Genomic DNA, 13577 nt, shown 5'->3' with positions numbered 1-13577 from the left:
GTTTAAGTGCTAAGAGCTTGATCAGACATTAAAGATGCCAAGGTCATCGACTGCCTCCCAGGCTATTGTTAGTTGTCTTAACTTTTATCCTGTCACTGGATTTAAATGACTTTGAAGAGAGAGTAAGGCTGATGACTTTGTGAAACTCTGACTCATTTAAATTCAATTCATTCACATGTCAAGACATCACCCCATGATGTCATTGGTTCTCTGTGAAAACCAAAGACCAACAATATATATACATACATATAAATGTATACATATATATACACATATATATTCAGGCAAAACTTCATATACATATATATTTCTAGTAATAAATAAATATATATCTATACAATTAATTCAAAAAATAAAATATATATATATATTAAAAAAAAAGAGGGTTCAGCTAGGTGGCGCAGTGGATAGAGCACCAGCCCTGGAGTCAGGAGTACCTGAGTTCAAATCTGACCTCAAACACTTAACACTTACTAGCTGTGTGACCCTGGGCAAGTCACTTAAACCCAACTGCCCCCCCCCCAAAGTACATTGTTTGTTGTCTCCCCCATTAGACAAGCTTGAGGGCTAGGCCTTTTGCTTTTATTCTATCCCTAGCACTTAAGAGGTGCTTAATGAATATAAATGTTTAGTGATTGATCTCTAATTCAGTGTAACTGATGCAAAATAAGTGGCATTAAAAACTCCAAGGATGTAATGCAGAATCCAGACTACTCTCTGAGGTAAGTGATCAGCAAACTAAGGGACTGAATATTTTTGAAACTAGTTTTATGCAAGTATCATCTCCAGTAAAGTATTTTTCTATAATTTGCGGGGGTGGGGTGGGGTACAGGGGGGAGAGGAAGAGAAAGAAGGAGATGACATAGGTGAGAAGAAAACAGCTATCAGTCCCAAAACTAGCAGCAGGAAAGATCTGCAACTATTTATCAGATAATATAGGAAATATCTACAGCTGTATTACCACCATTTCACTCACAGTATATACCTACTCATCATATAACAGTTATTACCTACTTTCAATTGATGGCCATTGTCTAAGCTCAACTATCATTCTGTTGATATTTAAACATTCTTGTTTCACACAAAAAAATGAGTCACTACATTACTTATGACTATTAAAAGGCGATCACATGAAATGCATTTGCATTTGTATTAATTTCAAAGAAATTTTCCAACTAAAATTATACATGTAAACCAATAGAATTTTAAGTCAAAGGAATATTACTTTTAAGATGCACAAATGACAAAATGTTAAGATATTTTTTCATTAGAGAGGAATAATATTTTTCCTAAGTTTAAGGTACCATATAGCAATACAGGACAAATAATTTGTCTCAATCATTTGTTTATTTGAAATGTATTATAAATTTCCTATATTCATTAATAACTTACCTCTTTGGTACTGAATTGAAATAGCACAGATATGTGAACAGGGCACATTTACAGTCTATTAAAAATTATTTATTGAGCATCTACTATGTGCAAGACACCATTTCAGAGAGCAACAAGTCAAGAAAGAAAACCAAGGACTGCAGAAAAAAGGAATCCAAGGTATTATTTTTAGGCTACTACTCTCTTTACCTTGCCATTTATCCAATGGATAAATTTCTCAAAATCTGCCTCAAGTTAAAACAGTAAAAATTGTTCATGTATCAACAGTATTTCTAGAAGGTAAAAGAACATTTGTAAAATATGCCAAGATCTGGTAAATACATATATTAAAAAAAAACCTCAAAACTCAAGCTACCCTTAGCACACAGGTAACAACTTAGGTGACTTTTCAGGTATCCATGTTTATCACTTAGTTCTGAAGTTCAAAATTTCTGAAAATAAGAGTTTAAAATCTTTACTAGTGATGACGAAAACCAGATTTTAAAACTACATAACTTCTTTCCTTATACTCAAATGACTAAAGAACATCTTCTATATATTGAGTTTAACCAAACAGGGTAGAATTGTCTTCAACATCCAACTGCATGGGACTTGCAAATGTTTTTATCAAATAGATAATCTCTTAAGTCAATAGCTATCAAAACATTTTTATAAAACATCTTTCAGCTGAAAAAACAAATAGGGTACTTACATAACATATGAATACGACTTAAATTAGATTTCCAAACAACTCAGTAATTTTCCAAATTTGACCCACCTGTTGATCTTCAGACTTAGCTTCAAATACACATTCATAGCCTTCAATAAGCCAGGCATTGAGTAAGTTTGCACTAAGGTGTTTTGTTTTGTTTTTTAATTTTTTAAGCTGATATATTATATAGAATTTCCTTTTTAAGGAGGTGGTGAATCAATGGCTAGATTTTCATCTACCTCCCTCCCCTATATTAATCTGGCCATACTATGTGGTTTGTATGAGTTCAAAGAGCCATTTCGCTTCGTTCTCCTTGAGGCCTATTAAACTACCTCAAACTAATTAACTTGTCTTAATATACCTTTTTGTATGTTAAGCAATGTGTGAGCCAAACTTCATCCCCTTTCTGAATGGCACACAAAACCAGTGGTTGAATTTTCCCCCAAAAGTTTGATGCCGAGTCAGCTTTTGGTTAAGGATATGAATGTGTTTTGACTTTTGGAGATTGCATATTTTTGGTTTTGAGAGTCATGGCTGGATGACGAAGTTCACTTGAACAAGACTAATATCTGATGACTTTATCTACATTAGCAGTGGCTTTTAATATCCTGGTCTTACATAATTCCTGGTCAGTCAAAATGCTGATACATGAAAAGTGGTTCACTTTTTTCTTCATAAAACAGCTAGAAATAAAAAAGTTAAAACAAACTAGAAATAAACAGGACAAGGCTCCAATATTTTTTAAACCAGGTTTAAAGTTTTTTTTTTAAATTCAAATTGACCCAAACAAAACTTACATTACAAAGGAAGAACAAAATACATTATGATATAACACACAAGGAGTTACATGGAAGCTAAATTTGTGGGCAAATTGGAAGTTGTTCTTATCCCAATCACATTTTGGGCTAGTGAGCAACTCTGCAGAAAAGTTAGGATTTCAATTTCTTCATGGTCCACTCTGGTAATCAAACTACACATTCTCTTCTCTTTCAGGGTGTGTATGAGAAATGAATCATGCTCCTCTTTGTCCAGATGTGCACTTCTGCTACTGCCAACTCTAGCCAGAACACTAAATTCTTTAGCTGAAGTGCTGTTCCAAGCATGAGTGATAATGAATTAAAAACCAAAACAGTCAAAAGCCTTTCAAACTAACGAGTATGGACTATAACGTAGTAAATAGTTTAGAAATATGGGAATTAAATAATCTAAAAAACACTCTTACTCTGCTGTACATTTATAAACACAAATATTTACAAAACACTCTGCTTAGTTTTAAAGGATGAGGTTTGCAGTTCATTAATGATCATAATCTTTTACTCGTCTGCGTCTTTGGTGTATTTGCCAAATATATTTTTTAAAGGTTTAGTAATAAGTTAAATAAAGTAGTTTAAGAGAAAACTATGAGGATCAGTGAAAATTATAATATGATCTCAACTTTTTGTAGTCAAGATTTTCTGGTATAATCAAATCAGTTTTTTTTTTTTCTAAAAATCCTTGTTCTTTCTATCCAAATTGTGACAACAGAATGGCTCCATGTAAATCAAATTCAAATACAAACTAGCATTTTAATCAATAAATTTGTCCAATTACCTAGATAAATTTTAGATACTGTTAAATGTGATATATGATTGGGATTTTATTAACAACAACAAAATAAAGTATTCTTTTTAAGTTACCAGTATAATCAAACTTTAAACAATAAATAATGGAATTATACAATTCTTCATTAAATAGAAATTTCATTTCCAGGAAGATCTCTCATAATTTTTCTGAAGTCACAGCAGCAACATAGAACAAAGAATTTACCTTAATCTGATTTGTTTATCTGGAACTCCCTGACTAAAACTCAGTGGCTAAATCAGTTTAGAAAATACTGATGTAACTTTTGAATGAAAATGGGGGAAAAAAGTTTTAAACTAAATTAATAAATTAACAATTATGGGGGGGGGTGAATCTTATGTTTAAGATAACTAACACTACTGTTCTGGAATGCCAAGAAATTAAAGAGTGCAAGGCTCCCACGCCATCCTACCCTGACCTCATCATACCTAGGTGCTGCAATTTCCTCACATTATAGGACTAGACATTGTGACATACATGGAGAGGAACCAGGTGGACTCAGACAATGCAAGTGTCCCTATTTGACCCCTATTGATCCACCCTGACCTGGGAATCACCTAATGGAATGAGAAGGCAGTTAAATTCAGACTCCCCCTTTATTCATTACATGGCTCCTCTTTGGAGACCACTTTTGGGAGGCATACAAAAAGCACAGACCAACTCAAATCCCACTATGCCCAAGTTATAATAACTTCAGTCATTACTGAGTTAGGCCACTTTCTAACTGGTGTCTTGAAATTGAAAAGCTTTATGTATCATATGAGCAATATATATTTTTTTCTTTAGGTCTCCATTTTTGAAAACCTGCTCACTGCCTAGGCACAACAGAGTAAAATAATCCTCACTGCCATTGGATATTGTGCATTCACACTAACATTAAGCTTTGTGCTTAAGCTACTACTTCTGGCTCTAGAGAGATAAAGCCAAAGTGGAGGCCTAATTCTGAATTTAGCTACATTTTTCAATTAAACCATTTCCCTCACATTTTCTGATCTGAAACTAGCAATACAGAAAATAATAATTGTTTCAGCACCTAAGTTTCTGATAACAAACTCATTACCAGTACCTAAAATTGTGAAAAGTCTACAAAAACATTAAGAACAATGACATTCTGAAGCTAATATGATGCCAAAGCATGTGCAGAAAACATTTCCAAAGGCATCATCTCAGATCTTTATGGGTCCCAGAAATATTGTCAATTGTTAAGACACTTAATCATGTCTTATCATGTTTACAGTGCAAATACGTGCCCGGTCAACTTAGAAAATAAAATCATTCCGTATAATAATTTTCAAAATATAGGGGAAATTTTGTTACTGTATAATGAATTATGTGAATTTACTAAATATGTACCCCACAGACATTTTATTATACTTTAATTGGAAAAAAATTGAAACCACACCAAATTATTTAACTGCATTAAAGCAAAATGTTTTCATCAAATTCTAGACTTCTTTTTTAAAGAGACCTACCAAAATGAGTGTGAAATCTATGCTTGGAGTAAAATAAAATTATGTTTTCAGGAGCGATGTTAAAATCAAACTTCAAATTATGTATTATGGTATGTCAATAGAAAATTAAAGTGGCAGTCAATTCCTACTTTCATGGACATATCTAAGCTGGCTATGGAATGATGAACATTAAATAAAACAATGTATAAAATACACCAGAAAGGTTATTGCACCGGAGGCACTGTTTTAGAAACAGAATAGATTAGCTTTATAAAGTTATTTTCTTTTCCATTAACTTTTTTTTTAAAGAACATATTCAACTAGAGACAAAGAGAAAATGAGACACAATGTCTCTGTGTAGTGTACTACTGTTATTAAAAAAACAAAGTTAAAAACACGAGCACACTAACAGAAAAGCCGAGGTACTAGATTTATGATATCTTAGCTATAGCAATTAGGAAAAGAACTGTATAAAACAGCCAATTTGTATTCATTAAAATGGAATGGGGTGACTGTATTTATTTTAAAATTTCTTATGGCATTTTCCAGCATATCCATGGACCCCCCTGGATAAAACTATATCTTCAAACCTCACTCAGCTTAACAACTGCTCAGCTGGTTTACAATACCATGCGTGCCAATGGAAACCATAAACGTTCTGAAAAGGGTAAATTCTCCATTCCAAACCTGCACGCTTCATTAAAAAAAAAAAATCAACAACAATAACAACAAACACAACAATTTTCTAAATGCAATATTGTATAGAAAGCTTGGACCTTTTAAACTTGGACCAAGAAACCAAAATTAAGACCTTCTAGCATGTGGTATAAAAAAAAAACCCTCCCCTACAGTGAAAAACAAACAAAAAACCCGAAAGTGTATACCTGCCTTCTGACTTCACAGCAAATCAGAAATTGCATAGGATATACTTTGTGCAAGGCAACAAGCCTTTTAAGTATCTGGTATATATCTCCTAATCTTGCTCATGATGTCCCATTGATATCAGATATCATCAAATTTGTGTTTTAAGTAGTCTTTCATGACCTTGGCAATTGGTAGTTCATCAAGTAGTTTTAGATTTTGAAGGCCTATACATTGGCGAATTTTAATTCGGCACAGGTCCTGCAAGTTTCTGGGCTGCCCTAAAAAGAAAATTAGAAAAAAAAGTTATAAAGCATTTTGCAAGATTTAAAGTAGCTTTTTGGTTTATGTAATGAGGAACTGTTCTAATGACTTTTACACAGCCTATTTTTCTATTATTGATCAACTAACTATACATAGACAAAAGCATAACTCCCTAGTAATTACCTAAAAATCTTATGATGACCAATTTCTTTTCCATTTTCAGACTGCTCCCCAATTTTTGTCTCTGTCTCTGTTTTTCTCTCTCTCACAATACACCCCCAAAGAGACAGAAGTAGCAACATATATTTTCTATCGCTGCTCCTAGAACTTCAGTCCTGAGGCTGTGCTGCTCTAATTAATTGGTGGAGTGAATTCATTCTGTCTAGCTAGCTCCAGAACTCCCAACCATGCTTCAACTTGGCTGTCCTCTGGCCATGCCGCCATGCGTTACAACCAAGAGCAAATTTCCTCCCTTTACCCATGCTTTTCAATGTGGGCTTTGGGAATGATAATCAAATTGACACTAATGCTGTTTTTGGAAAGGGTGAATAAACTCACTATCCATACTTTAACTCCACTCACCATCCCTGTAACTTTCAGACCAAAACATATATGCTTAGTCCCCCATTAGAATGTAATCATCTTGAGGAAACTTTTATATTTGTATTCTCAGTGTTTAGCTTAGTGCCTAGTGCACATTAAGAGCTTAAAGTTTTTTCAATCATTTTCAACAACTTACAAAGAACACAGAAGAGATTTTACCATAAAGTAATATAACTTCTATGGGCGAAGTGGAAATCTTCTTTATGAAGGAACAGAAATCCTTCATAGACTAATTAGCCATTTTATTACTCAAGTGATCTCATGGTCTGATAAAATGTTTTTAATGACTTCTTAAAAATATGCTAGTTTAGATGAAACTGCATTTGTTTACAGTGCAAATCTAAAATGCAGTTTTTGTGAATGATCAATCTCTTCAGACAAAGGTCTTTTAAAATAATTTTTAAAATTTTATCAGGATAATGGTTAATCTACCTCTGAAAAGGCTTTGCCACTCCATTGCTGTTATTCTTAAAGTGTGCCAATATAATATATGTGAGTATGTATGTGTGTCTGAGTGTGTGCATGTATACACAACATATAATGACATGCACCTACAATGACAAGTCATGGCAAGGGTTTGAAATAGAGATTAATGAAGGGTAATTCTGTTAGCAATACTGTATATATTTCTACTATAAAAATTGATTAAGGCAGACCTCAATTTATACATCTCAGCTTACATATAAATAGTTATCCAAGCATTACTGACAGAGGAACTATGGGACCTTTCCCCCTCCTTTCACACCTGCCAACGTTTGGAATGTCTACCCTTTCCCTCCTCAACAATGCAGAATCCATTGTTGCCTGGCCTCTTGACCTACCCCCAGTGCTAATCCAAGGCTGTGTCTGTGGTGGAAAAGGAGAAGGCCCTGTTATTACTATTATCTCTCCTCAACAGTGATACTTATTTAGCCCTAAACACTTGACTTTATAAAGTAGCATTCCCTCCCTTTCTTACTTGAACTCCCAGCAGCCAAACCAGCTGAGTGGCCATAGGAACTATACAAACTCCATAGTTACCTCCAATTATTATTACATATCACAGTTATTGGGAAAATAATCTCTCACTGTCATTTTCAATAAATGCTTACATAAATTTTTCCTTATCCAGCTAAAAGGATTCTTAAAAATCTTCAATTCAAGGTTTACTGCTATATACAAATTATTTGCAATACCTGAAATAAACTGCTAATAGTAATAGAGTAGAAATTAATCCACAAAAGGGGAAGGGATTAAATACTCCCATTTAAAAATACATAATTTTAGAACCTAAACTATGATATTTCCTCTCACACTATGACTCTTCTCATTAGATACGTGATCAAAGGCTATATTCAAGATTAGTTTATAGAAACCACAATAATATATTCAAAGAAGAAAAGGTGAGCCAGTCAAAAGCATGATATAGGGGGCAGCCAGGTGGCGCAGTGGATAGAGCACCGGCCCTGGAGTCAGGAGCACCTGAGTTCAAATCTGGCCTCAGACACTTAACACTTACTAGCTGTGTGACCCTGGGCAAGTCACTTAACCCCAATTGCCTCACCCCCAAAAAACCAAAACCAAACAAACAAAACCATGATATATTGCTGTGTTCTGATGTAATTATGCTCTAGTTGATCTCTGCAAACATCTTTCTTAACCATCTCTGTGAATATGTATCTTCCAATAAGTCTCAATGGTAAGGTGATTTAGTTTGCTCTTGGTTATTCTCCTGAAATTTAACACTTTAAGCATTTTTATTTAAATTTCAGAATAAGCATGTTTCTTATGTTTCAGAACAATAAAAATGTTTCTTAATGAAGTGCTATTTCTTTTCGCCACTTCTGCATTTCTATATTTTTAAATTAAAGGGCCAAAGCTGTGGAAATGAAATTATTTCAGGTATTCTGACAACTGTAAGGGTAATTTGATCCTCTTTAATCATCAAGGATATTTTTATAGAACAAACTCCTTGCTAGGTAAAATGATTTGTTCCCCCCTTGAAATGTGTAATTTCTGTCCATTTGGTATATAGTATTAACAGTAACAATTTGAATTGTTATAAATCTCTGAGATTTAAAAGTGTCTTAAATTAGGGTGTTTCATATCTCCCTCCTTAATTTTTTTAAGAGTGAAACAAACAAAAAGTTTATAAAATGTATCTCACGTCACAAAAAAAAAAGTTGTGGGCATGTAGGAATGAAAACTATGAATGTCTCTGAGTTGAATTCATTTGGCAAGATCATTTCCATTTTTTATCTTTCCTCACAGCATTCTAATACAAAAGAACCTCGTATAGTCACAAGATCCTAAGCCTCATAGGATCATAGATTTAGAGCTGGAAGGTACCTTGAAGATCATCTAGTCTGACTCTCATTTCACCAAAATGTCAGAAAATATATGAACAAAATAAGTGCTCTGCAAAAACCCCTCTTTTCTCGTTGTTACTGTTATCGATGTACAAAGGAAAATTACTACATTTTCAAATAATTTAAGACAATGGTGTCAAACTCAAATAGAAATGAATTCCTTTAAGAAACATATTGGCTTAGAAAAGCATGAATTGACATTATATTATATTGCATTTTTATTTTGTTAAACACTGCCCGATTCCATTTTAATCTGATTCGAACTACACTGGGGAATTTTTCTGGTGTCATAGACTAGGCCCCCAGACTTGACACCTTCTACTTTAAGACATAAACTACTACAAATTTGTAATATACTTTATACTTTAAAAATATTTTCCATATCTTTCATCTCATTAAATCTTCCTAAGAACTCTGAGGGGTCAGATTAGGTAGGTATTATTCTCATCTGAAGATGAAAAAACTGAGGTTCAGAGATGAAAGGATTTCCTTAAGATCAAAGAGTTAATTAACAGTTTAGCATTAGAATTATTTATAGCAAAAGACATTCTTGGAAATATTCTTGGACCTCTTAGGAGAAACTACGTACTTTTGTTACATTACTAAATAGAATTAGGCAGAGATATGAGTAAAAACATATAGGAGAAAATTGTTGGGGAAAAACTAGCAATAGTTCATTCAGTCAGCACATCTGAATAAATGGAGACTTAAAAAATGCTATAATCATATATACTTATAACCATAAACTTCTGTAACTGAGTGTATTTGACTGCAATATTATTTAAAGAGATAAAATGATTAATAATTGATTACCTTGAAATTTACTAAGAAATCCTAGGAGTTTCTGGAAACTATACCAATAGCAAAGTTTTTACAAGGTATGTTTGTTAAGCACATAGTAGGTACTTAATAAATGATAAATAAATGGTTGTTGAATGAACTTAATAAATACAAAGCGTATGTAATTTTTTGACTCAGGCAGGGCTGTGGTTAGTAGAAACAAAAAGATAATATATGTAAAGTGCTTTACAAATCTTAAAGTGATTTATAAATGTTAGCTCTTATTATGACATCATTATTTACAAGTATTTGGTACAGAGCTGTACCAAACTACAAAGGGAATGGGGTTGGGGGCAGCAGAGAGTAAGGAAGTAAAAGGAGTAAAAAAAAAGAAAGGAAAGGGAAAAGCACAAATATAATTAGATATAAAGCTTGTTCAGTATCCTAAAATTTCATTCTTATATGAGTTTGTAAGAGCTCAAATGCCAATAAAACTTTCTTTTTTTTTCTTTCTTTAGGCAATGGGGGTTAAGTGACTTGCCCATGGTCACACAGCTAGTAAGTGTCAAGTGTCTGAGGCTGGATTTGAACTCAGGTACTCCTGAATCCTGGGCCGGTGCTTTAACTACATCATCAAGCCAATAAAACTTTAAAGGCTGAAATGAGCATGAAGAGTGGTTACAAAAAGTGTAATTTAAGGATCACATCAATTATTGGATATACAAAAAAACTGCAAGGTAATCATACTAATGAATTTAAATATTTTTGGTGACAATTCAAAGAGTTGTTTGCATTTTGATTTTGTAAGAAAACTAGCATAATTGGTGGGTATAAAATAGAAGTAAATCAACTCTTATTGGTCCATTACAAACCATGACCTATCATCATAATTTCTGGAATTAGAAATTCAAGTCCACCCACTTTTGATATTCTAATTACAATATTTATAATTGGTTATTAAAGTTTTTAATTTAGATGAGAAACAATATCAAAAATATAGAAAGAGGCAAAACATCTGTGATATATAACATTTAAAAAACTGTACCAAGAATGGTTATAGTTTTTGGAACATAAATATGTGAATATGAAAGAAACCTCTGAACGCTTTTCTAGATTACTTCATACAATCTCACTATTGTTCCTTCAAGGGCCGTCGCTGCAGTACAACATCTGGAACAGCCTTCCTGTACCTCTTTGCTTTATCTCACCATCTCATTTTAAAATCCCATCACAAACATGTTTTCTCCCTTGCCTATGCCTTAGAATTCCCTTCTCATTCTGCTATTTAAAACTTTATAATTTCACAGTAACTTAAAACAATAAAACAGTAGAGATAGTATGAAACAAGGTAAACAGAATTATAACTATGGAAATAGGTAGTTTTTATTGCTCTTTTTTTATTCATAGGAGAAAGCAATGAAAAATCACTGGTTATCTAAAATCAAAGCCTAACTTCAATTTAATTAACCTGCAATTAGAACACCTACAATGTTGGCTATAATGAGACCTCTGTCTATAAACCACATTTTCCATAGGCAAATTATTACTCTTATCTTATATTTTCAAGTTGCACTGATGACAAACAAATCCCAATAATATGATACACTAGGAGTGAAGTTTTTGAGTAAGTATAGAAAGTCACATAATAAAAATTAAGGGGAAAGCATTTTTTCAATCTAAAATATTCTAAAATCTCATGCAATTTGATTTAGGATTTTTTTTTTTTGCAGGGCAATGGGGGTTAAGTGACTTGCCCAGGGTCACATACCTAGTAAGTGTCAAGTATCTGAGGCCGAATTTGAACTCAGGTCCTCCTGAATCCAGGGCCGGTGCTTTATCCACTGCGCCAACCTAGCCGCCCCCTTGATTTAGAATTTTATTATTTCATTCTAAAAGTGATTTTTAAGACTAAAGACTGAAAAATATAATTAGGGATCTGCCTTGAATATTTGGATTGCCTTTAATTTGTACAGTAAATAATCTTTCACCAACTAGTTCCTATGTAATGTTTTGATAAATCCCTTTGGTTCTTTTAGCTGATATATCAAGGAAGAGTACTCAAAAGAATGTACAAGTTAATACAATTAATAGCACTTGGTGTAATGGTGTTTTTGTGCAGTCTTCTAGTTCACATACCTGGCATTTTACTGTATTCGACAATACACACCACAGACTAAGTTTCACTATCTTGAGATTAAAAAAAGGAGTGTTGTGATTTTTATTGTTACTTTATGTTTGGTAAAAGGGAAGCTTGAAACGGTTATGCTTCTTCAATTTAAAAGAAGATATAGCTGTAATTAAAACAAAGTTAGAAGTTTAGAGTCACTGCTATCATTGTGAAATAGTATTTTTAAGCACCTGTGAATGATGTTATAGTTGGTGCTTTTCATAATCAACTAGACAGATATTAGTCCCTACCAGATAAGTTTGCAAAGAAAATATCCTAAAGCTCGTAACCAATTGAGGGTTTCTGGGACTTTAAAAAGTCCTACCAAATAACTGCTAACTTCTCTTCCACCACTTTTTCTTTTAGGAAACGTTGGCCTCAACCATTCGTTCATAAGAGAACAATAAAAGTAGGATAGAATATTATTTATCTTTCATAAATTACAGAAAATCATAGGAAAGTGTTGCATCAATTAAGGTTTGCTAAGATGTTAAGAATATGGCAACCAACCAGCACATAATGCCCATTTGCAGCATATTTATTATAGGTTGGCTGTACACAGTATTCAGATAAACAACAGATAACTATTTTCAGTACATTAAATATAGAGTAACAAAAACAGCAGGAAAAAAAGAAGATAAACTGAAATACTAGATCTGGCACATTGTAGTCTCCTAATAAATGCTTGTCAAAGGGACATACTTTGAAGCTTGACAGATATAAGGAAAAATAAAAGGAAGTGCTATTTTACATAGCAGGCCATAAATTTAAGAGCTTAGCACCCCAGAAACCAGTAATGGCAGGAAATATAAATAAAGTCATAGAATCTTTGAGTTGAAAGATAACATCTAATCTTACCTACTAATTTTACAGATGAGAAAACTGAGGTCTAGCGAGGTAAAGTGACTTGCCTAAATTCACACACCAAGACAGTATAAAGGCAAAAACTGTAAACCTGGTTTGAAGTGAGTTCAGTGTCCTTTCCAATTCATTACACTGCCTTTGGTCAAATTTATGAATGACAGAGGCATAAAGAGGTACAGAAAAAGCTGAGATATATAAAGTTGATGTCAAAGAGGACACCTATCTGGGGGTTACTATAAGTAATAACCTGATGGACCATGAGTTTGCCCAGAACGGTCACTCCTGTGTTTTCCATGTTTATAAAATTAAATCAAGATGATGTTTTGCTAAAGAAGACTATTTTTACTACAGCAAAATGAAACTCATCTAAAGGACAGGATGTTAGATAATTGAGATTTCACTATAACTTTTAAAATTTCATTATGCTATAATCATACTTTTCCTCTCATATTTATTATCATGAGATTCATAGGAACAGAAACGAGACTCAAGATTTCACTGGAATAAGAAACTACGAGGTGAGGAAACTTCCCTCT

At 33.1% G+C, this 13577-nt stretch overlaps 1 protein-coding gene across 1 annotated transcript in view; it reads right to left on the bottom strand.

Annotated features, from left to right (window-relative positions):
• Positions 1-1350: 1350 nt before the first annotated feature.
• ASB7 (ankyrin repeat and SOCS box containing 7) overlaps positions 1351-13577 on the bottom strand; it is a 39915-nt gene continuing 27688 nt past the window's right edge. Inside the window, exon 6 of the mRNA XM_043988366.1 lies at positions 1351-6296. Within this exon, the coding sequence (XP_043844301.1) occupies positions 6157-6296 (140 nt within the window). The 3' untranslated portion in view covers positions 1351-6156. The remainder of the gene's footprint in view (positions 6297-13577) is intronic.

Source organism: Dromiciops gliroides, chromosome 2, assembly GCF_019393635.1.
Source record: "Dromiciops gliroides isolate mDroGli1 chromosome 2, mDroGli1.pri, whole genome shotgun sequence".
NCBI lineage: Eukaryota > Metazoa > Chordata > Mammalia > Microbiotheria > Microbiotheriidae > Dromiciops > Dromiciops gliroides.
The sequence above is the reverse complement of the archived record's forward strand: the minus strand, read 5'-3'. Positions and strand labels throughout refer to the sequence as shown.